The following is a 24,418-nucleotide window of genomic DNA, read 5'->3' on the forward strand; positions in this document are numbered from 1 at the left end:
ACAGTGTTCCTGAATCTTAGAGTGGTGTAACTTTCCATATTCTGTCTTTTTTTCTCCCCCTTTCTCATAAACTTATCAGACTGCAATCTAGTTAAGCGCTCACCTCTGTATGAAAATAAGTGGTGTCTTACTGTGATTTATCTGATAGGAAACAAAGGGGTGTGTATATTACAATAGTAACTGGGTTTAGAATATTTTACAATTAGAGTGCTGGAGTGTTTCAATCTGTGTTTTTAAATAAATAATTATATACTTTGATACCAAAGCTCTGGTCAGTGTGTGCTTGTGTTATTGTATCTGAGTGCCTATTGAGTATACTCTGCATACTGCCTAACTCTTCTTGAGGGAAGTCTGACTGCTCAGCCACAGCTACCAGGTAAATCTGGGTGGTACAGACTGCTACCAAGTGGGTTTACTGCCAACACCTGTAGTCTTGAATCTTTTGCAGTGGCCCCTAAGGGAACTGCACAGGTTTCTGCCTAACAATGATCATGTCTGGGTACATCTAAAGCCAAATAGTTAACTCTAGCAGTACTTTGTTAGATGTTCAGAGCTCAAACAACTTCAGGGCACCTGTGCATATTGCCCCAAGGTCCCACCCACTCTGGGCATTACCTTCATGGCTAGGCAAAAATGGAGAGCAATACCAATTCCCATTCAGCTCAAGTCTTTTTTTCTACAGTTCAGGTTCAGCATTCAGAACTATCCTTCTGTATGCAGCTACCAATGGATATTTTGTTGTTCCTTGAACATCTTTTGTAGCCTTTTGTCCTGTGTTTGGAGGACAAGAACCAGATCTCTTTTAATAAGAGCATACACATTACTGTTTGTTACAAAAGATGAAAACACCAGCCACTTTACCTCTGCCTGGAGTTTGGTGGTTTGCCTTTTTGCTATAGGGACTGTTAAGCCTCAGGCCTTGTAGAAACCATGAAACCATCCACCAGGTAATCTAATAAGAAAACCCTAGCAGCAAAGGTGGACACAGGATTTATTTCCATCGAGCTGTGCAGAAATGGGCAGGGAAACTGGCAGCACATCCCTGATCAAGAAATGTGTCCCCAAGCACAGAAACATGGGTTTTTATAGGCTTTTACATAGTGAGCTTCGTACAGGAAGTCAAGAAAAATTCATTTGGCACGTTGCGTTAACAGTTAACTTCCTAATAGATCCTCGAAGGCGGCAAACCAGTCAGATTGTTCAGGCGATAACCCCCTCAAAAATGTTAATGAGAAATGTGCTTGAAATTTTAAATGCATTAACATTTACCATGAATATTAATGAGGTGGTATCTTGAAACCCCACTGGTTTACTGGCCCAAGAAGGTCTGCAGGTAGTGTCTTAGCTTGTTAGTTATTTTTTTAATTGTTGCTGTTCCTGCCAACTGAGATCTCATTGGTGGCAGTTGTAGAACTACACACACATATTGGAGTTCAAGATGAATAACTTAATTATTTATTGCATCAATATGTAACTGCCTGTTTGTGATTTCTTTCAGTTTCCGTCGCACATGGGCTCAGTGTTGAGGAGCCCTATGCTGCTTCACTACCTCAATTGTGTCAAAGATGATGCTGCATTGCTGAGGCTTAACTACTGGATGGCTCAAGTTCTACATGATGGTATGAACTTGTTATTGATTTTGCATCTAGGGACAGATGCTTTTTTTGACATCCATATTTGTGTAAGAGTTATTGAAAATTAAACAAGCATGTTGTTGTTTTGAATTGAGCTATTATGCCATGCAGGAGTCCCCCTGCCTTTTAAGTGTTATAATCTACTGTTATATTACTATATTTTTTTGTTACTTTTTCTTTTTCTTTTTTAATTTGATTTAATTGTACAAACCAATTTTTACAAAATGAAAATGACGCTCTTCTGCAAGGAGATTATGTAGAGAGGAAGGAGAAACAAGGAGAGACCCAAGTCGGGAAGAAACCTTAAGACAGTGAAGATGATGAATTTAGAAGAAAGTAGAGTAGAATAGAGAGGGAGGGGGGGAAAGGGCATGGTGAAGGGGATGTCATTTTGTGGGAGAAAACGAAAAAAGTGCATCCAATCGTCCTTCCGCTATTGCCCGGGCTCAATCCCAGAAGTCCAAGATGTTCATGTTGATTTTCCATAACACCAACACTTTACCTCATTTCTTTTCCAAACCCAGTAGGTCAAAAAATCCCACCACAGCGATCACCCAACTGGTTTTTTCCCCACTCATTAGGCGTGCCCACCAGTCATCCTCACCATAAACGTGGAGGTCTCCGAAGAAGTGGCCTAACCAGGTGTATCTAATCTTCTCCAGGCCCCAACATTCAAGTAGAAGGGGTCTTCTCGACTCTACCTGGGTAGATAGCTGACAAAATCTGCATTTGTTTGATGTTACATTTCCTCTGATTGCTGAGATTTCATTTGTATTAAGTTCAGTGTAATCCAGAGGAAGGCTTGTCGTGTTCGTTGGTTTGGGCATTTTACTAAGTACGGAAGCACTTCATTCAGTTTTTCTGGGTTCCAATGGTGGTCTGTGAGCAGTTTACATTAATTTGCCAACTCACCGGTCTCTATCCAGTCCATATTCAGAAGTTTTACATTAATCTTCTTGGGATTTGTTAACAACTCCTCTTCTGTACTGCCAATTTTCTCTAGGAGCAGACGATTCCTCGACCTTCAGTGGAGTAGCATCCTGTTGTTTTCGGTCTCCATTTCTTTGCTGATGATTTTCAAGATGTGTTTTGCTGATGGATTAATAACTTTTCTAAATAACATCAGTGTATTACGTTCCACCAGGGCTTTCATTGAACTTAAGCTTAATTCTCTTGTTATCGCCACCATGGGGGTAGAGTTGGGCAGATTTAAAACTTCCCACCAAAAACGCCCTTCAAGTTTTGGCCAAATGTTTGAAGGCACTCCCGGCATTGCTTCTACGCCATAAGTTAATGTCAGCACGACTTTGGCTCTGTAGAAATTTACAATCGGGAGTACTGAAAATTGACCAAACATTAGGTTTATCATTTTCGATTGGGTGATCAGGGATTTGAGTTTCACAAACAGATGTTCCTGCATCAGGACTTCTACCCAGCTGTTTAATATAATTCACAAATATTTAAAGTTTGTACTTTCGCAAGTTGTATTCCCTCTACGGTCAGCTTGTTTTTTTTTTTTTTTTTGCATTTCCTCCTTTTTCAAACGACATTACTTTTGTTTTTGATTTATTCAGTTCTAGTTTATTTTTTTCCAAATAAACAAGGAGATTGTTCAGTTGTCCCTGAAGACCCACTTGCATCTGATCTATTAAAATAATGTCATCGGCGTAAATCAGTCTCGAAATGTTCTCATTTCCCCAAGGATGGGGGAAAGGATCTGATAGAGTTCTGGGTTTTCATAAAGTCTGATGTGTACAAAATGTAGAGAGCGGGCGCCAGTGGGCAACCCTGTTTAACCCCCCGGGCAGTTGGAATTTGTCTAGATAGATCCTACTCTAAACTTTTTTGAATCGTCACACTGCATACAAGTGAATAGATAAACAATCCGTTATTCCCCACCACATTCCATTTAGCACAAAATATATTTCTGTAACACAGCCCAGTATTCCCAGTTAATTTCACTGAAGTGAGCAATCAACTTCTGTATCAACTGATGGATTCGAGAGAAACTGACGAAAGAGATCCCAAAAATCTGATTGGGCAGGTAGTAGCCTCTGTTAAGTCCCAATAATTAGAGTCCATATCGTATGTCCAGGTCAAGTCTGGGTAGATGGAACAAAGGGACTAATCCAGGATTTCACAATACAACGCATATCAATCATTAATAAAGTTGAGGCAAGCTTCCGGTTTATTCTAGACCTGTCGTTCACTCTCCCAAATAGGCACGTCAACAGGTTAGTCGGTATTAAGAATTTTTGAGTTTGTAGATAAAATGTCTTCCCAGACTTTAGATAACCTCGTACATGACCAGATCAAATGTTGAAAGAATGCCTTCTGTGGATGGCGTTTAGGGCTTTGTCCACTACGTGTTGGGTCAGATCTTATCTGACGGGCTGTGTCAATGTATGCCTGATGTAGAATTTTATATTGAACTAGCAAAAGTACCCGTTCTCCGTTCTGTAGACCGACATGACAACACACATCAATTGTTGAAAATGATCCTGTATGTCGCTGTTCCGATTTGCTTATCGCTTGATGTGCTTTGCACCCTGAAGTAAACTGCACTGAGTTTGGGCATGTGTGGCTGGCTGACATACCCCAGAGCAGACGTTGGGGGGGGTGGGGCAAGAGTTGGTGTGCTGCTGCTGCTGCCTACTGGGACCTTCTGTGCTCTCTCCCAACCTGTCGCCTCATTCTGGCATGGTGCAGTTAGTTGTAGTGCAAGTAACTCGGAAAGCGTGCATCCAAGGGCCTTGAAACGTGGCACCTCGAGTTTTGTTTCTTGTGTCGGGACCGGTGCTTCTGGGACCACATTGATGTTTCGCCGATTTCAGGTAACCGTCTCATGTGTGAAGGTGCTGAAATCTAGGGAAAGAGGTGGGGTGTCAAATGTTATGCAGCCAGTAATGTCCAGAGGATCCTAAAAGGTGACTGTGCAACATTTGGTGCAGATTGGTGAAACAGTGTGGAATTGTATAAGCAGAAAAGCTTCAGCATGCCACAAACAAACCCACAAATGTTCACTTTTATAAATATAGATGTGTGTGTATTTTCTATTGAGGGATACTATTTGGGTGTAGTCGCATAGGTTTGTCAACATATAGTCTTCCAGTGGTGTCGCAATTTCCTGCTCCCAATTAAGCGTTCTTCTGGGATTTTTAGAGGGGTCTGTTGTTGGAGGGTGGGAATATAATGAGTGTTTGCCGAGACCATATATCAAAGAACTGAAGAGTGGGGGAGGCTCTTGCGGAAAATGGGGGCTCCAAGCGTCCTACACATTCAGTAGTATTGGAATATCCCCAAATCATTGCCCACTTTATCAATGAATTGACCTTCGGAGGCGAGTGTGCTATCTGGGTACATATCGTAAAGAAATTGTATACCTAAGCAGGACCAGGAATTCTCTATATCTGTCAAATGTAGGGGTCAGTGGCTTAATTCTCCAGAGGGATATAGTTCTGGGGTATGCTGGAACACTATTTTTACAATTCGATGTAATCTACTAATGGCTTTTAGACCCAGGACTCTGGATCAAATGTACACTTGTACATAGACTTGCCAGAGAGTAAGATTGATTGGATCAAGTGTGGATGGGTCGATCGTCTCTCTATTCTAACGTGAGGGTAGAATTGAGTTTAGCTGCCAGATGGCCGTGAATTGAGCCTGTGCCACCAAACAATAGAGCTCCATATTGGAAGCTGCTAATACTCCCTGGGAGGTTGGGCAAGCTAGGATTTCCCATTCAATCTTCAGGTTTTTCGTGTGCCATAGAAGGTGGATCTGTAAATACCATAGTTCAAAATATTTCTTACCTGGCCAAACAAGGATGTTTTAAAAATAATGAAGTTTGGGGGAAATTATCATTTTAGCAATGGAGAACTGACCCTATAAGTATATGGGTAGCCTCGCCAATCTTTATAAGGAAGGACTTCTAAATAAGCAAGCAGATTCTTTAATAGTCACGTTGTCCCTATTGACAATGTCGCCCAAATAAAGTTCAGTTCCCAATTAGTCGCCTTTATTGGAGGGTTTGGTTGTCGCGTCTCTTAAGGGGAGACCAATTTATCCCGAGGTCTGACAGTTGGCCAAATTCCTCCCTTTCACGATTAAGTGGTTTAAGATTAGTCTTGGTATCTTTTACGTAGAGTAATAGGTCCACATGGAAAGAGATCATTTCCCTGTGTCCTCCGAGGACTAGTCCCCTTCTGTTATGGAACTCTCTAATACAGGATGCCAGCAGTTCCACAGCGATGCACAAAAAGGAGGGGGAGGGGCTACCCTGTCTAGTCCCCCTCCTAAAGTGAGCGCCCGCCACTGCCTGCCCCGAGTTCTGCTTTAGCCGCGGGACTGGAGTAAAGGAGACTTACAGCTTGCAGAAAGTATCCAGAGATTCAGAATCGCTGGAGGGCAGTGAATAGGAAGTCCTAGGAGTGCAGGTCAAATGCCTTTTGAGTGTCTAATAATACAGCTTCCACTTGGACTTTGGGATCGAGTTGCACCATGACTGCAAAGAACCTGCACAAATATAAGGCGTTTTATCTTCCCGAGAGGAATCCTTATTGGTCTGGGTTGATAAGGGGTCAATCTGGACTATCGTTCGGGCAGCCAGCATTTTTACTAATATTTTAGTATCAATAATTAATTAAATAGGCATATAAGAGGCACAAAGGGTGGAGTCCGTATTGGGTATGGGAATTACTTTAATGATCGATTCACTGATAGTGTTTGGTAAAGAGCCCGTGTTAAGTGCTTCATTCCAGACGTCAGGGAGACGTGGGGTCAAAATTGGAACAAACTCTTTATAAGACTATGCCAGGAGCTTTTGACATAGGGAGCGCTAAAACAGCATTAAGGATATCGGTAGTGGTAGTGTTGCCCTCTTAAATCAAGCCTAGGGTAATCATTTTCCAGGCATCAACCTGACCCAATGAAGTTATTCCCCCCAGTATTTCATGCGTGGAGCGTGAGTGTGTTCTAGAGGTGCTGATTGATCTATCAGTTTGTGTACTTTTTGAAATCTCCTGATCAAATGATATAGGTGTCGATGAATTTCAAGCATATGTCAGAGATTGGTGAAATTGAGGATTATTGATATTGGGGGCGTGTGCATTTATTACAGTCACTAATTTGAGCAAGAACGCCGGAAACTGATCAACCGGCCATGTACCTCGCTTTCACTCTCGATCAGTGTAAATGGAAGGGATCTGTATATCAGTGTGAGGACCCCTTTAGAATGTGGGAATGATGAGTACCACCTGGAATTGCCCCATATTTCCCTAATGGCTCTAGTCACCCAACACCTGGGTTTCTTGCATCAGGTTAGTTTTTGCCCCTTTTCTCTTGCAATACTTCTTGACCCTTCGGGCTCTGATTGCAGCATTCAGCCTCATGCATTCCATCTGAGTAAAGTACAAATGGAGTGGTCCTTCCTATCTGATCATGTTCGCTTATGCGACTTGGGAGGGAACCTTTTTAAAAATCAATACAAGTACTTGTGTATGGGCTCTATAATGAAGCACACTACCATTTCTTTTTTAAGAATGCATTTTATTGATTTTTCTCAATGAACCAAGCAGACGTTTGTTGGGGAGAATTCTCTCTTTAGGCTGAATTTCCTAACCTAGTGAGTCCCCCAGCAGCTTTGCTGGATTTCTGGAGTTTGTTTTTTTCTCCTGCCAAGAGTGAGACTATTTTTCTCCCACTCTTGGACATGATTTATGGTGTTCCTTTGACTGTTTATGCGTTTTATGGGCTATGGGGTCCATTACTCCATAGTGTCTCATGTGATTTTTTCTATGTGTTACACAGCACCCTCCGTGCCGTAACACAGGGGTGTCATAGTGACACCCCACCATAGACTCCATACCCTGGGACTGACTACTGTCTCCCAAGGCATGTAAAGTCACCATTGGCTTTACTAGTCCCAAATTATTAACAGAAACCAGTACAAACCATCATATTGTGGACGTACTGGTCGGGGCAATTCGATTGCCCTGGGGTCTGTTAGTCGAGGGGGCATGTCTCTGTTCCCCCTGATCGAGTTTTGGCTGGTGGCAGTGGAAACTACTTTTTATATTCGACCGCGAATATTTCCCTATGGGATTTTTCCATTGTTCGAGGCTACCAACTTTAATTATTTAATTCACATAGCCTCGAACATACCGCCGGTTTATTTATTTAATATTAATTCGCCAGTTGGTATTTTTTGCCAAGACTCGATTCTAAAATGGTGTTTGTGTTCTCTTCTGTGACTCCAACCCAAGTCGAGCCCTTTGTTCCACTTTTTGGCAGGCTTCTCCACAGAAGCCTCCAAAAGTGGTGCCACTCTGTCTGGGTACCACAGGGGGTGTGGGAGGGGGTTTAGGCACCCTGGACTGAGTTACCTTGGTAACTCAAGTCACACTCTTGTGTGATTGGCCCCACTTAGCATGTTTGATTGACAGCTAGGCTGAGTGAATGGGGGTATGCTGCATAAAAGCAGGGCTTTGGGGACTGGAACTTCAGAAGTCGCCACAGGACCTGAGAATCCGACGAGGGAGAAGCTGAGTCGACCTACCACGACGACGCCACCGGTGGAGCCCTGCGGAACCGACTCACCACTTCCCGACGACCGAGAAGATCTCCCGGCTGGAGAGGCGTCTTCCCCTGACTGGTGGGCACAACCAGTTTACCTTCTTTCTTCGCACCCCATACCGGATTGTGGTCGAACTGCCCGTGCCAAGCACCCCGACAGCCGGATAGCCACTCATCACTGAACCGCGAATCAACGGACCGCTTGTTGTACCTGAGAAACTCTGCGGCTGGTTTCTTCCCTGGCAGGGCACGGACTCCTGTCTTGCTCCCCGACGAGATCCTCTCTTCCCCCGGATGAAGCACCGACTTGCATCCGCTGCCAGGAACAACTGCCCCTGCTGGAGTGTTCTCACCACTTTAAGGTACTGTGTCCGCCAGGCCTCCCTTTCTAAAGATTGCTACAAGATAATAATAACTCCTTAACTGGGCTGGCCGCCTTGACCCTCTAAATAGTCCCTCTCTTTGATCCAACTCTTTTTTGAACCGTTACAAGACTGTGCACTGCAACCGTGTGACCTTGTACACATTTTGTTTGGATCCTCTTAAGTGGATCTGGCCTACTGACTCTGAATTCCTAGTGTTACTTTGCCTTCCTCCCTTGTTGTGTTTGTGAAAAAGTGTTGGGATCTGTTTCAATTTATTCTTTGCTTTTCTCTCACTTTAAAAACGAATTATTAGAGTGCCATCTACGTTAAGCGCTCACCGCTGTCTGAAAATAAGTGGGGCTTTACTTAAGACTTGTCTAATATTCTTTTAAGGGAGTGTATATCTTTTAGTGACCGTGTTTTTGAATTGCTTACTATTAGTGCCTGTGTGTTTTTCTAGATGTGGTTTTAAATCAATGGGGGATAGTTTGCGCTGAACAAGTCTAATAGTTTGGGGTTTATGTGGATTCCCAGATACTTTATCAATTTGGTGGCCCACTTATATGTATGGCTATGCCCTAGTTCCTACCTGAGCCGGGGTGAGTTGTTTAGCCTCACGATCTCTGATTTGGAATCATTGATCTTAAAACCAGACACTTGCCTGAAGGCTGTCAACTCCTTCCATGTGGAGGGCAGGGAAGTCCGGGATCCGAGACCGATAGAATTATGTATTCTGCAAAGAGATTTATTTTGTGCTGCTTGCGCCGAAGGGAAATGCCCAGTCTGTCCTCATTTGCACAGATACGTGCAGCCAACAGTTCCATGATCAGGGCGAAGAGTAGTGGGGACAGCCCTGCCTTGTTCCCCTCCGCATTTGGATGGGTTCTGTGTAATTAGTCGGGATCATTTGCTTCATTCAAGGCCAAAATTATATCTATCCAGAATCGCTTCCAGAAAAGGCTAGTTCACTCTGTCCAAGGCCTTTTCTGCATCTAAGGCCAGTAACAGACTGGGCTGGTTCCTGCCCGATTTATCCACTAGGTGTAACACCCGCCAAATGTTGTCCATTGTCCCCCTCCGCCAAATGAATCCTGACTGGTCCGCATCCACCATGAGGAGCATGAATCTCTCCCGTCGTTTTAATATTTTTGTGAATATTTAGCATCGAAATTCAGCAATGCTGTAGGTCTATAGGATGAACATAGTCTGGGGTCATTTCCCAACTTTGGAATAGGGACAACTTGGGCCTCTCTCATGGAGGATGGAAGGTTGCCCCACTCTCTAATTGCGCTTAACACATTCGCCATCGGCCTTGCCAGCAACTTGGGCAAGGGCCCTGTAGCAGGAGGCCGTTGGGCAATCCAGCCGCAGAGCTTTATTCACTTTCAGGGTTTTGATAGCCGAATCACCACCTGTGGCTCAATTTCGGACTCTAGTTATTCCCTATTTGCTGCTGGTATGCCACTTAACTTCACTGCGTCAAGATGAGTTTGTATTTCTGCCTGGTCCGTGTCCACAGGCGAGTTCAGGGCAGAGTGCACATTTTGGAACGGCTTGCGTTTTTGCTCTCTCTCCATTCCCTTCCCATGTCATCTAGAAGCAGGTGCACGTAAGCCTTACCCTCCTGCTCCTTCAGAAGCTTGACCAGTAACTTCCCCGGCACCAAACTTTGGTCATAGTAATTCCTCTGCACCCGAAGTAGTGTATGCTCTGTAACCTGGTTTCTAAGCACTCGCAGTTGGGCTTGAGCTACGGTCAATTGCCTAAATGCATGTACTTTACTTTTCCCTTGACCTCATCCAGCCGTCAAGATTCCTCTAAGCTTCAAAGGCGCGTAAGCGCTGCTGCCACTGCTCTCACGATCCCTCTAGCGACTGCCTTCAGGGCATCCCAGTGGGTCGTCACAGAGGTGTCTGTCGCAGAATTGTTGCTCGGGTAGACCCGGATCAATTGCTTGAGGTCATTCAGGGTGGTCAGATCCCTAAGAGCCTCTAGGGGCATTCGCCAAATTCTCGTTCCTCTATGCCCTACCCAGCCCCCTAGTGCCAACAAGACCAGGCTATGGTCACATAGCGTGATCGGTTCAATGGCAGCTGCTATAGCGTGGCACATGTTACCAAATGGGATGAACACATACTAGATCCTATAGGAGGAACCATGAGCATGTGATGTGTGTGTGTAGCCCCTAACAGCCGGATGTATTGTGCGCCATACGTCTACTAAGTTTAACTCACCCAATTTCCTGTGGAGCTTCCTTGAGGCTGTTCCCGCCCGAGTATTTGTTCCTTGCTGACCTGACAATCTTCCCCCCCCCCCCCCATCACCACCAGGTTCATGTGTCCCATCATTATGACCTCTCCTTCCACCCAGTCCTCTAATACCCGCAGCGGGCTCAGCATGAAAGTTTCTTGTGCCGTGTTGGGGGCATAGAAGGAAGCCACTTTGACCCTCTTCCCCTGTAGTGTCTCCTTAACCAGGAAGTACCTCCCTTCCAGGTCTCTTTTACTTACTACCTCAGAATTGCACGTCCCTACTGTACAATAGTGCCACTCCTGCCCGTTTAGTGGTCGCTGAGAAGTAATATTGCAAAGGGTAGCCCCTATGGTGCAGCCGGCCCTGGTCTCTGGACAATAAGTGTTTCTTTTAGCGCCATTATATGAATTTGTAAGCGGCTAATTTCCCTGAACAGCTGGCATCTCCTACTCCGGATGTTAAGACCCCAGACATTCACCGTCCATACTGTCTGTGCCATATTGGAATGTGATCTACTGCCCCTGGGTGGTATATCCAATGGCAGGGTCTCCCCTTCTTCCATACTTTGTCTCCCCACCCTTGGAGGAGGACATAAGGTGGAGTATCCTGTATTGCCACGTTTGCTTTATGTGCATTTCCTGCATGTTTCCAAACCCATCGCGATTCTCCTGCAGCCCATGACTTGTTCCTCCTGCAACCCATGTCTTGTTCCTCCCCCCTGGCTTAATGCATTGGCTTGGAGGCGCTCCTGGCTCCCTCTGCCATGCTTAACGTAGCCAAGATCAGCCTCCCATCTTTATTTAACCTTCAGTATGTCCCCCTGTTTGCATAAACATCCTATATCTTTTGACTTTTAGCTTCTCAACTTCTGCCCCCCAAACCTCACAAACAGATCGAACACAGACCAGTCCTATAGATGGGGAGGCAGGGCACAGCTCAGCGGCGCTGGTGAGGCTTTCTGTACTTTGCCCCATAATCTCTTGTGGCCTGTTTTGCATGTTAACGGCACTCCTGTCTCCCTTGCCGTCCTCAGCGGTCAGCCCTCTTTTTGCGACACGACTCCTTCCTTGGACCTCCGCCTCTCACAGCCGCTCTCTCATCCAGGCTCCCTTCGGCTGCCAGGATGTTCAGCAGTTTTACACCTGCCTCCCTCGTAAATAGTGTGTCGGTTATATGTTCGAGTATTAACTGGAGCCCAAAAGGGTACGTCCATCTGTACTTTGTTGCGCCGCCTCAGTTCTTCGACCAAGGGTCTCATGCATCGCTTTATTAGGGTGATAGGGGACACGGCCTGATAGATCTGGACCGGTGAGTTCCGAAAGTCAATGCCATTCGCCTTTCCCAGAACGAGCTCCTTCATCTTGTAATCGTGCATCTTCACCATAATGTCCCTGGGGGGAGGGGGTCAGCCCTTGTCTCTTCTGACCACCACTACCCTGTGCGCTCTTTCAATTTTTATAGCACCCTCATACTCTCAGGCTAGCACTTGGTCAAAGAGGTGTTGAACACAGGCTTCGATATTGCCCTCCTTTGCCCCCTCCCTCAGAAAGTGATTTCTGAGGTTGTCTCTTCTCTGCCTGTTCTCCGGGCTGTCACATTTGGACCGTAGGGACTTTTTGGCATCTCTCAGTTCAGTCACTGCCCTTTTAGTTTCCTCCAGTTGAGCCTCCAACTCGGCCCGGGCCCTCCCAAGGAGGCTAAAGTCTTCTTATTCTCAACAGTCCGCACCAGGAGCTCTCTCCATAGCCCAGAATTCTCCGAGTGGGGTGAACCCTGCAACTCTTGCTTGAGCGCTTCCAGGGATCGGACCCGGAAATCAATGGTAAGCGGTGCGGTCTCCGTTGTCTCTTCGTGCCCTACTCCCTCTCTCCCACCCTCTTCCTCAGTAATGGCAGGTCTTCTGGTCGGGGTTGCAAGGAACGCCTGAATCCTGAGGTTCTTTTGGCTTCTGTGACGATTTTGCTGTTGTCGCGTGCCTTCGGCTGGGCCAGCAGCTGCAGCAAACGTCTTCACCTCAGCAGCAAACGTCTCTAAACTTACATAATGCCTTCCCACCTTTCAGCTTCAAAAAAATATCCATTGTCGAAACAGAAAAAAATATACTTTCACTTAAACCTTCTGATTGCAAAGTAGACAACTGCCCAGCCCACATTATAAAGGATGCAGCTAGAGATTTAGCCCCATTTATCTCAAAGCTCATCAACGCCTCTCAAGACAAACCATGTGCATAATAATCTTAAACAATCCTGGGTGCTACCATTGCTCAAAAAACAAACATTGGACCCATCTATACCTACTAATTACAGACCTATCACCACAGCCCCATTCCTGGCTAACTGATCAATGAGTATTCTCCCCCCCTGCAGCTGCTGACCCAATACAAGTCTCATGTGGTGTCCCTCAGGGATCATGTGCATCGCCCACCATGTACATCTTTACTAAGCCATTGTTTGACAAGTTGGACAGACTGGGTGTCACCTATACGAACTACACAGATGATACCCTAGATCCTCATCCCCCTTTCGGGCAACATTTTTGGAAGACTCGCCTTAGTAAACAGGATATATCTCCTCATTCAGGCTTGGCTGGCAACCCACGGCCTCTGCCTGAATGACGACAAAACAGAGTTACTGATTCCTGGTTCAGAGACGGCCATTAAAAAAACTTAACCCCAACTACGCCTCTTTCAACATTGATAATAATGTAATCAAAGTGATGCCCGCAGTTAAAACCCTTGGTTTCTATCTTGACTCGGCACTCGCATTCAAGAAGCAAGTTAACTCTTTAGCATCCTCTACAGCATATACGTGCAAATTAATCCGAGCCTGTAGACCATTCCTTTCGGAAACTAGCTGTATCACACTAGCTAATGCATTTATTCTATCCAGACTGGATTACTGCAGTGCTTTATATGCTGGATCCAACAAGTACATTATTGATAAAATGCAAAGACTCCAAAATAATGCCTTGAGAGCAGCACTAAATATCCCGAACAGAGAGCATATCTCTGGATTTAGAAAAGATGCCCACTGGCTTAAGATGAAGGACAGGATATCCCTAAAAACACTCACGTCCAAATGTCTCAATAATATAGCGCCACCCCTACCTTGTAGAAATAATGAACAAAAAAAGTTCTGACCTTTGAGAAGGTCCAATGCCTACGCCTTAGAGGTTCCCAGATACAAACCGCCTACAGCCCGTGGCTCTAGTTTTCCAGTTATTGCCGCTCAATCCTGGAATGGATTCCCACTAGATCTTAGAACTGATTAACCTTACTCTAGTTTCAGACGGAAAATCCTCACCTGGCTACGAAACAATGACGCTAACCGGACCTTACTACCTCCCAACTTATCCCTGCTCTACCCATGCCCGAATACCTTCCTAAGGAGCTCTATGTCCGACTTGTGTGACTTTTGCCAACTGCATATCCTCCTGATATCAATTACCTGCATCCAGGTACATCTGCTGGGACCACTTGATCTCTGCTAATCTGTGATCGTATCATTGCTATCACTGCCACAATTATGTGTACCATTCTCTGTATGTATCTTCTTTCCTACGTATGTATTTACTCTCCTATGTAACTAGGTTCTCTCAAGTATCCCTTGAAATGTTCTGTAACTAAGTTCTTAATTATCCTTGTAATGCTTGCGCCCAGTTACCTGAGGGTTGTGGTTTGCGCTATATCAAATAAACAAACAAGAAAGGGCAAGGGCCAGGTCGGAAGAACGGCCGGTGAAGAAGGCAAAGCACAGGTTCGCCCATGGCTATGAGCCGTTGGCAGAGTTCAAAAGACCAAAGGGCCAGGACGGTCCGGCACCCACATAAGTCCAGTTGTCACCGGGGAGGAAGTCAGCAGCAGAAGGTAGCAAACCAGTGGAAGGACAAAAGCACAAGCATAAATTGAAGTCAGTGAGAGAGGGCGAGGCCCCATCGACAGAGGGGCGGGGGCACAAAGATCTTCCAGGGCATGCGGCTGGAGGTGCAGATGTTGAGAAGGATTTCTGAACTCTGTCCAGGAGGGGCAGAGGTTCAGAAAGCCAACCTAGTTTCTTGGAACAGGGTAACCTCTGGACAAACCAGACAAATCAGGGTAGCTATGGCAGGCGGTCAAGACTAAGTCTCAGGAGGGGTGAGGGTGACTGAAGCACCTCAATGAGCACACAGAGCAAGGTCACTTACAAATTACTCCAGACAGGTGTTATATTACAAATATAAACACATTTATTACAAGGCCTTTGTTACACAGACTATAGCAAAGAATCACAGTAACACTGGAAAACCAATACATCACACTCAATGCAATATATATATAAGACCAGGAGGGTCAAAAGAGTTGACTGCACGAAATATGTTGACAACCTAGAGGGGACGAAACCAGGCAGTGCAGTTAATCTTTAGACCCAATCCAACATCAGTTATTCACCTAAGAGGCAGTCCAAGCCCTAAGAAGAGTGGAGCCTTGTGCTCAATAGTACGTGTGCCAAGGCCACGGTTGTTCCAATGGACAAAGCAGGGCCTCTTTAGGGGTCTCTAGCAGCTCGGGAAGGTGGATAAGGCGATGAATAAGTTCCCACTATTCGAGAAGGACCTCCACTTGAAAGCAGAGGCAGTTCGAGAGTTCGGGATGGAGTCGCTATTTCGCAATAGCAGTGCACAGGAGAGGGGCCCTCAGGGGCCACTCGTACGTGAAGTTGGGCTCTGGTGCTAGGGGCCACTAGTTGGGGTAAAGATTACTCACCAGTCCTTGAGGCAAGGAGACCCAAACTTCGGCAGGTTAGTCCAATTCGGTTGCAGGTTCGACGGTGGTAAAAAGGACGTCTCGGCACCTTTTAGTTCCTGAGTTCCAGCGAGGATTCCCAAGCGGGACAGTGGTGATTTCTCCGCTCAAGGTGGATGAATCGCCCCAGTTTCACTGCAGCAGGCTTCAGGGGAAAGAGGATCACAAATACAGCGGACTTGCAAAGGACTTTGCCGCAGCAGGGCAACATGGTAACTGTGTTTACTCCGGTCCAGGCGCACTCGTCTCACTTCAGACCTGGGAATGCCAAGTGTACGTAATTCGGTGTGAGGGAGCCGTGGACAGAGAGCTAGCAGTATACCAAGTTTCGAGGACCTCCTCGAAATGACGGCGGAGACGGAGCAAAGGTCCCGCGTAAACTGGTCAGCCCAGTGGTTGGCCCAGGGACACTTCTGAGAAAACTTACTTGCAGGTTTTGGTGAAGGTGCCGAGAATAGTTGGTCCCACTATTCTAATGGGTCGAAGCGTCTTCACAGACCTTCTAGGATGACCAGATGCAGAGGGGTCCCACGAGATGACAGCGGGCTCAGGGTGCCAAACCTTCCAGCGGGTCACCTGCGGTTCCTCGACTCAGCTTCGTAGTTGCAGGATACTTGGATCCTATCCTTTTGTTCAGTGAGAACCCAGGAGATCGACCTGGTAGTGGTGTTTCCAGCCTCCTCTTATCCAAAGCTCCCTTTGCGCCAAAGCGGAGAGGACCCAATGGGAGACCTGCTCACAAACGCACAGTCCATATGTGGACCAATCACAGACCACAGTGGTCTCAGGCATTCAGGACACTCCAGACTCTCTGGCACCCAGGATGTGTATTGGGACCAGACATCCCAGCCCACATCCTGGAGGTACACACACAAGGCGTGCAGAAGCCCGCGAAAGCATTGGGATTTGCAGGAAAATGCATGACCAAATAAGGAATGGCCCGGGTCGACTCGACCTGGGGAAGGTGAAGGGGCAAGATGGCCAAATGACAGGACAAAGCACCTTGTGGCATGACCATTTTGGAGCCAGGCCACCTATTCGTGCCAAACGCGGTTAACATGGCAGGAAAAGGTTAAAAATAATGCGAAACGATAGCTGCCACCAGTCCTGTCCATGAGACATCTGCACAGTTCATAAAAAGTCCAGGGAGAGTATCTAGGGCCTTTGGAAATGACTATAGACCCAAGTGTGCTGTATAGTCAGTTACATTGCACACTTGTTACATGTTGCACAAAAGTTGCAACATGAGGAAAAGGACTAAGGGAAACAAAGTCTCCCAGTACTGACTGTCTTAAGGGCATGTCAGTTTCCCCATAAAAAGTGAGTGAAAGCCCAGAGGAGTACAGCTGAAGGCTGTGCTGCTCTGGCAAAGTCAGTCAGGGATGTCTAAACAGCAGCAAAAAAGTTTGGGGCTTGACACATGGAGGGAAAATTACATACACATATGAAATCTTTCCTAACAGCAGATGCCTCGTCAGCCACTCCAAAATCACATAAGCATGGCTCAATGGACGCCATTGGGGCACGGAAGGCGCACAAGCACTTCCCGACCACAGCGGCGGAAAACGTTGCGTAAGGCCAGCCTGTTGACATCAACAAAGCACTGAGCTCCTGACCCTTCAGTGACGCCGCCTAACCTGCCTCATCGACAGCATCTCATAAGTCCAACTCGTCCACGACTATATCTCTCACAGGTCCAGCTCACACAAAACAAGTTCGTCGACCACACACAAACAAAACTCGTCGACGAAGAAAGCCATGGACAAGGACTGCACAAACAGTCCCGTCACCCGGCCTACAACCTCAGCAGCAGGGAAAGACATGGCCCCAGATCCCAAGAAACCACAGAAGGAGGTCCCATCGCGAACACGGTCAATGACAGCCCTGTCAACGGGCATGAACTTCCTCAGGGAGCGCAGCCTACACAATCAGAGTAAACTTCACAACCACACATCAGCTAGGTCTCTCCTATCCAGTTGTAACGCTCACCCGATTCCCACGAGGCGCTGGTCCCGGCTGAACTGTTATAGTCTCTTCAATTGAGAAGCGTAGAGCTTGGATGACTCTGGACTGGGCTTCCTCTTATTGACCGTCTGGCTTGCAGGGTAAGGTTTCTACAGGCGGAAGAAAAAAGGGTTAATGACCGTTTGGCTGGACTTCCTCCTCACTAATCGCCAACTCTCCGAAAGTCCAATGTCCTGGTGAGCTCTCACCTTAGGCGTATAAATGCTGGGCTCTCCATCCTGCGACTTATGCAGGGGTGCGTGGGTTCCAGTTACGTCACTGGAGGTCCTCAAAGTCTTTTGTGGCCTTAGAAGTGGCACAGGTGCTGAGATGCCAAAAGGTGATGCCGCCGTTACTGCACGAGTGGATGCCAGTCGGTATAAAGAGTTTATAGTCTTGAAGAGATGGGCGCCTTTAATGAAGTCTTTGCATTGTCTTTTTCAGGTGCCTGGATGCTGAGGGCGTGGTCACTGAGAGCGCGACACGTGCGGTTGTACGTAGGTATGGGAATTTCAATGACACCTCAATAATGTCCCTAGTTTTCTGTTTTCAGGTCTTGAGATGTTGCGGGTGTTGTTCGGCCGTTGCCGTTGCACGTGCAAAGTACGTGAGTATAATGATCTGTGACCTTATTATAGCACATCTAACAATGTTCTTTTCTTATTTGCAGGTGTCGGGACCTTGCGGGCGTTTTCCCAGTCGCGGATGCACGTGGGGAAACATGTAAGTGTTAGGCTTTCTTGCAGTCTTTAATGGCACTTAAATAATGTCTTTTCTTGTTTTCAGGTGCCGGGCTGCTGCGGTTGAAGAGATCGTAATACGCGCTCAAAAGCAGGTAAGAAAAGTAAATGCGGCCGCCTTCACCCGATTCCTACTTAACAATGTTCTTTGTCTTTACAGGTGCCGTTAGGCTGCTGAAGAGAAGGCTGCGAAAAATCTGTGAAAGCACAGATGGATCAGGTAAGCGAGCGCGGCTGCAAACGTGTTGCAACTTGCTAACCTTATGTTTCTTTTGCTTGCAGGTTCTGCCGGTGTCTGGATTCCTGGATGGTAAGTATAGTTCTCGTGTCTTTCTTCCACAGGTTGCTGAGCTGAAGCTGGAGATGTCACTGGAATGCTGGAGCTGACTCGGTGAGCGTCCTGCTGCAGATGCAGAATAACGCGAAGCACGTTTTCCCAATCGGGTGTGGTTTAAATAGTGTTGGAGTGATTGGGTGTCTTCTTCCTCAGCCTCGCCCGGGTAAAAGAGTTCCTGTGTTCCAGAGCTAAGGAGTGGCACCAGCCCCACCCAGGTAAGAAAGTAGTCCCAGTTCAGGGAATAGTTCCTCCCAGCAGAAGGCTGGGGACTTCATCCTGCCAGCATTTGCAAAGGTGAGTATGCAGCATGGTCTGCTACAGGTAGGTCCACCCCAAGCACCTTTGCAAGAATTATGAGCCCGGCGCCCCGGGCGCCGGGACTAAGGTTCCTTATGAGCCTGGCGCCAGAGGCGCCAGGACATGGTCCAAAGGGCCCCAATAGGGGTTTGCTGGAGCCGGGGACGAGGGTCGTGAGCCTGCTTCCGGGGATGCTGGGCTTGACTTGGCTTCTCGGGAGCAGTGCTCATGACACCAGTACTCGGATGTAATACCAGAGGAGATCCTGCAGTTCAAGGTGAATGCCGACTTCGAAGTGCAGAATGAGCAGTCAGACTCTGAGCAGTCAGTGATAGTACAGGAGGAGGCTCCGGCTGGACCATTTACACCAGGGAGGCATATTCAAGAAGGAGACCACAGTTTCACGGCCGCATAAGATGCAGGTCGCACATTGTGGCAGCCACAGGAAGCCGGCCTGGCTCTGCCCAGGGGACACACCCACCATCAAATTCAACAAGGGGAAGTAAGGGTGCTATTAACCAACCCACAGGCCCTACTATCCATTCGTGTGCTTTCATCCCTGCAGGAGGTATTCTCCCAGCTTGATGCTGCTCTGATGAGACCAGGTATGCCGATCTTGCCACTGCCTCAACCAGCGGTCCCACAGGTACCACTGTATTCTGCACTCAGACCCAGGACTGCTTTGCATGAAAGGTCATCAAGGTCCTCCCCTTCCAGGCCCAGATCTACCTCGCGGGCAAGGTCAGCAAGGTTCTCCAGAGGACGCTCGCAGTCCAGATCTACTTCTCTGTCCCCGCTAGCATCCCCCACTTTTTGACAAATACGCCTGGCCAGGAGTGGGTCTTCAGCACTACGCTCTCCATCACGCAAAAGGTGTTGTACACTGACTCATTCAGAACCGGAAGAAGGGGAACTACCAGATATGGATGCGGACCAGCCCCATGACACCACGTCAACCACTCCGCGAAGGGACAACAATTGGGAAACAGATTGCCCCCAGGACGAGGAATTGGCAAAGCAGTCTCCCCCTGATGACATCACAGGGTTCCATTTTACGGTCATGAAGGCATGCAGAGTTTGGGCTTCTCACCTCGGAGGATGAGAAGGAATGCTTTTTATTTGACCATATGGATAAGATGAGGAAGGCGATGGTCTCAATTGCCATCCTCGATCATGTCTGGCAAGAGGGGCTGAAAACAATGAAGCAGCCATTCACATTTTCAGCGGTGAAAGGCTGTCTAGACAAAATGTACAAACCACTGGAAAATGCTCCAAACTGTCTTGCTGCCCAACATCTCCCGAGTCGGCTGTCTCGGCTGCTGGAAGCCGGAAAGCTAAGTCCGAAAAACAAAAATGTGCTATACCACCTGACAATGTAGCGTGAAAACAGGAGGCTTTTAGCAAAAAAGTGTTATCGATTGCATCTAACGCCCTAGCTATCATAGCTAGCTAGGTATGATGGAGAAATGTGGCATAAATTCACCCCAATCCTTGAACCTCTTCCAGAGGAGAAGCGTAAGAAGGCAAAGGAAGGAGAAGAGCACTCCAACCTAGGCATTTACATGCCAGTGGACCTGGCAGAGATGGGGTTTAAGCAAGTGGCCAACGGAGTGGTCCTAAGAAGGCAGGCTTGGTTCAGATTACGAACTTCCGACCGGATGTCCACAATAAAGTTGTAGATATGCCCTTCAAGGGTGATGAGCTCTTCGTTGCTACAATTGACAAAGCGCTAAAAATAATTGAAACTAATTTCCCTCTAAAACTGTCGACCTTTTCGCCAGTTATGGGGAGCAGCCGGCAGAACATCCACATCCACACCCTCATCCAACAAAGGACGTCGGTACTCAAGAGGCTCAACATATACTATTCCCAGGGGTACAAGAGAGTTTACCTGGGATTCCACAAATCAAAAGATTTTCATCAAAATGAACGAAAATGAACGCCGCAGCCCTCCGGATCCCAAAGGGGATGACAGGGTAAGACTCAGTGACAATCCATTCCGTGGCACCCTGGGAGGAAGGATCTCAAGTTTTGCCCGGGACTGGAGAAAAATAACAAAGGACAAATGGGTGCTGGATGCGGTTTTATACGGACACCTAAACGAGTATCCCCTCCCATACCTCCAAACCACCAACCAGAGGCACACAAAACCACACTCCTACAGGAAGTGCTTCTCATGCTAAAAAAAAGGGCCATAGAAAAAGTCCCCAGAGAACAAAGGGGAAAGGAAGTTTACTCCTGGTACTTCATCAACCACAAACCGGATGGAAAATGGAGGCCCGTTCTAGACCTCAGTGTTAAACAAGTTTATAAAGCGCCATAAGTTCACTATGATCACATTACAGCAGGTCATAGAAGCAATGCAGCAGCATGACTACCTCACTTCCGTGGATCTCTAGGACGTTTATTTTGAGGTACCCATCCATCCAGGGCACCGGAAATACCTCTGGTTGGTGGTCGGAAAGTGTCACTACCTGTTCAGGGTCCTACCATTCGGCCTGAAATCGGCTCTGTACATCTTTACGAAGTGCCTCACGCCAGCTTCGATAGCAGCAACAGTAAACCTATTGTAAACTTTAGGCTTTGCCATCAACTGCAAGAGATCCTTCTTGCAGCCATCCAGGAGACTCATGTTCCTGCGAGTGGAATTCTCCACCCAAGGACCAAAGGTTCATCCCTCCAATGACAGAGTAAATACCCTTGTGACCCTGCTAAAGACATTTCAAGCCGAGCAAAGTAAAAACTGCAGCAGTGCATGCAACCACTACAATAGTTCCTTGCAGGGGGAAGGTGGGGAGGTGGGAGACGAGGTACGGATCCCGCTGAAACTGCACTCTTGGCTTCAGTGGTGGGCAACCAGAGCCAATGTCTGCAAGGGGAAAATGTTTCAACATCCAACACCCGACAAAACGCTAGTTAGACGCCTCCCTCAAGGGGTGGGGCCCTCATGGGGACGAACTACACGTCAAAGGACTGTGTACGCCCCAGGAGACATCCATGCGTTATAAATGTACTCTAACTCAGAACGGTTTGATGGGCATTCAAGTCTTTCCTCCTAATACTACAAAACCAAACGGTCAATGTCATCACAGACAACACCACAATGGATTGCCTGCGGAAGCAAGGAGGAACAAGATCCAAGACGTTGTCCAAGGAAGTTCAACTAACATGGCACTGGGCCTTTGCCCACGGAATCGGCATTCAGGCATTCCACCAGCTGGGCATCCCAAAACCACGAGTGGGAACTCGACTTGGCAGCACTGCAATCACTGTTCCAACCCTTGGGTCGACCGACAGTAGACCTAGTCGCCACGATCCACAACAAGAAGTGTGCCAGGTACGGCAGCAGGATGCTCCAAAAGGGCTCGATGGGAAACGCGTTTGCTTTTCCATTGGACGGCCTCTTCGCCTATGAGTTACCGATCCTGGGCAAGACTATATACAATCAAGCAGCACTTTTACAAAATGATTTTCATTGCATTAGACTGGCTCTGCCAGACCTGGTACTCTTTGGTAGTCCAGCTCTCCAGAGACGACCCCATCTGACTCAGCAATTGACCAGACGGGCAAAAGGAACATTTTTTACCACAATCTTCAATCACTGTGCCTGACAGCCTGCCTCCTGACTTTGTAGAGTTCGGAGGTCTAAATATAACTCAGCAATGTAGACCGGTTCTGGCCTCAGCTAGGGCTCACGCCACAAATGGATCATACTGCCTAAAGTGGAAATGGCTTTTGCCATACCTACTGGGCCTGGCCAAACAGGGCCTTGCCCACAACTCCATTAAAGTGCAATTGGCGGGCATTTCAAGCTACACAAGGTGGGGAAAAAGGTGTCTCCCTCTACGGACGCAGACTCAAAGTATTTCCTCAAAGGCCTTTTCAGAAGTTTTCCACCACTAAGGCAGATCTTGCCAGAATGGAGCCTCAACACTGTGCTCTCAGGGCTCATGAAGAAACTGTTTGAACCTATGGCCTCTGCACCTCTGGGATACCTGTCCTGGGAAGTTGCCTTCCTGTTGGCTTTTATGTCAGCTAAGAGGGTGTCTGAGCTGCAGGCTCTCGCCATCAACCAGCCATACTTACGGTGCCAAAAAGAAAGGGTACTTTGAATGGAATGTCTCCTCCCATATATTCCTGATCTTTGATATGATATCCAGCCTCAGCTGCTTCGGAAAGAAATTTCAGCTGAGGGCGCTGTGTGTCGATGCAGTAGACTTGACCCTCGAGGACCTCTGTCTCGAGGATGTCATCGAAGGCATATATAGCATGCACAGCGCCTGTTGACTTCAGTTCAGTTTTTCTGCATAAGCTATTGCTTTGAGAAACTACGGCGTGCTTCCTTCGCTCTTCAAAAAATGTCTTCATCGATGCCAACTACCCTGAAGACTGGGTTCAAGAAGTGTTGAGATTGTTCTTTGAAAATGTCATTAACCGACCCACACCAAATTTTTTTGTGGTGTCTTGGGGAGGACTATAATACATCGGACTGCTCCAAGTGCCAGTCAATGCCCGGAAAGGCCTTGTGGGAGCGAAAGGGGAAATTGGCAGTAGGTAGAAACCCCAAAATATCTCCTTCTACCGCACTGAAAAAACCTTTGACTGCCGAGAGGTGACTCTCCTCGGAAGAAGAAGGTTAAGAGATCAAGTTCGAGGAGTGGCTCCTACCACTCGACATTGTCGTCGAGGAAGTCTAAAAAGAGGCACCACAGGTCGTCGTCTTCGACTTTGTCGGACACTTCCCCTGAGAGAGGGTATCTTGCCCCACACAAAGCTCCACACCTGCTGAATGGGAAGCATTTAGGAGAGAAATGCTGAAAATATTCCAAAAGCTAATACCCATGCCAAACCATGCTTTTACCGCGCCTTCCAAAGAAGCCGGTAAGTAAAGGGCTTGAGCCAAATCCTGCGCGCCCTCGAGCCCAGAACGAAGGACAGATCCTCATCGGGAGCCGCTGAGGCCTTGATGCGATGACAAGTCATTGAAGGATCATTCAAGCCACAAGCATAAACCTAATTCAAGGTCATCGACGCCAGCTAAAACCTCGACATTGACACCGTTGACGCCGACTGCGCCATCAACGCCGGCTGCGCCCTCGATGAAAATCGTTCCGTCGACACCAACCTCGCCAACTAACCAATGGCACCATTGAAGTTGAAATCGACGACTCCTCGAGCGTCGCGGCCTCAATTTCTTAGGTTTTATCGGTGACAGATAAAACCTATGTTCCTTTACCCAGGAAAGAGTATTTGAAGTCTCTTACCTCCATTTATGCGGAAAATGAGCCATCAGACAATGATGCCCGCTTTTGGACTCCAATTTGGCACACCCAATATACCTGAAAGCTTTATCTCTGCAGAGTGCAGGTTAAAAGACCTTTATGATAATTTACAGACGGCCAGTGGGGTAGACACCTCACCTGAACTGTATTTTG

General features: G+C 47.2%; 1 protein-coding gene across 1 annotated transcript in view; it reads left to right on the top strand.

Annotated features, from left to right (window-relative positions):
* CENPI (centromere protein I) overlaps nt 1–24,418 on the top strand; it is a 1,093,019-nt gene that overhangs the window by 476,658 nt on the left and 591,943 nt on the right. Inside the window, exon 11 of the mRNA XM_069613020.1 lies at nt 1,499–1,619. Coding sequence (XP_069469121.1) covers nt 1,499–1,619 — 121 coding nt within the window. The remainder of the gene's footprint in view (nt 1–1,498; nt 1,620–24,418) is intronic.

The sequence above is a fragment of the Ambystoma mexicanum genome, chromosome 5p (assembly GCF_040938575.1).
Source record: "Ambystoma mexicanum isolate Mex_15411 chromosome 5p, UKY_AmexF1_1, whole genome shotgun sequence".
NCBI lineage: Eukaryota > Metazoa > Chordata > Amphibia > Caudata > Ambystomatidae > Ambystoma > Ambystoma mexicanum.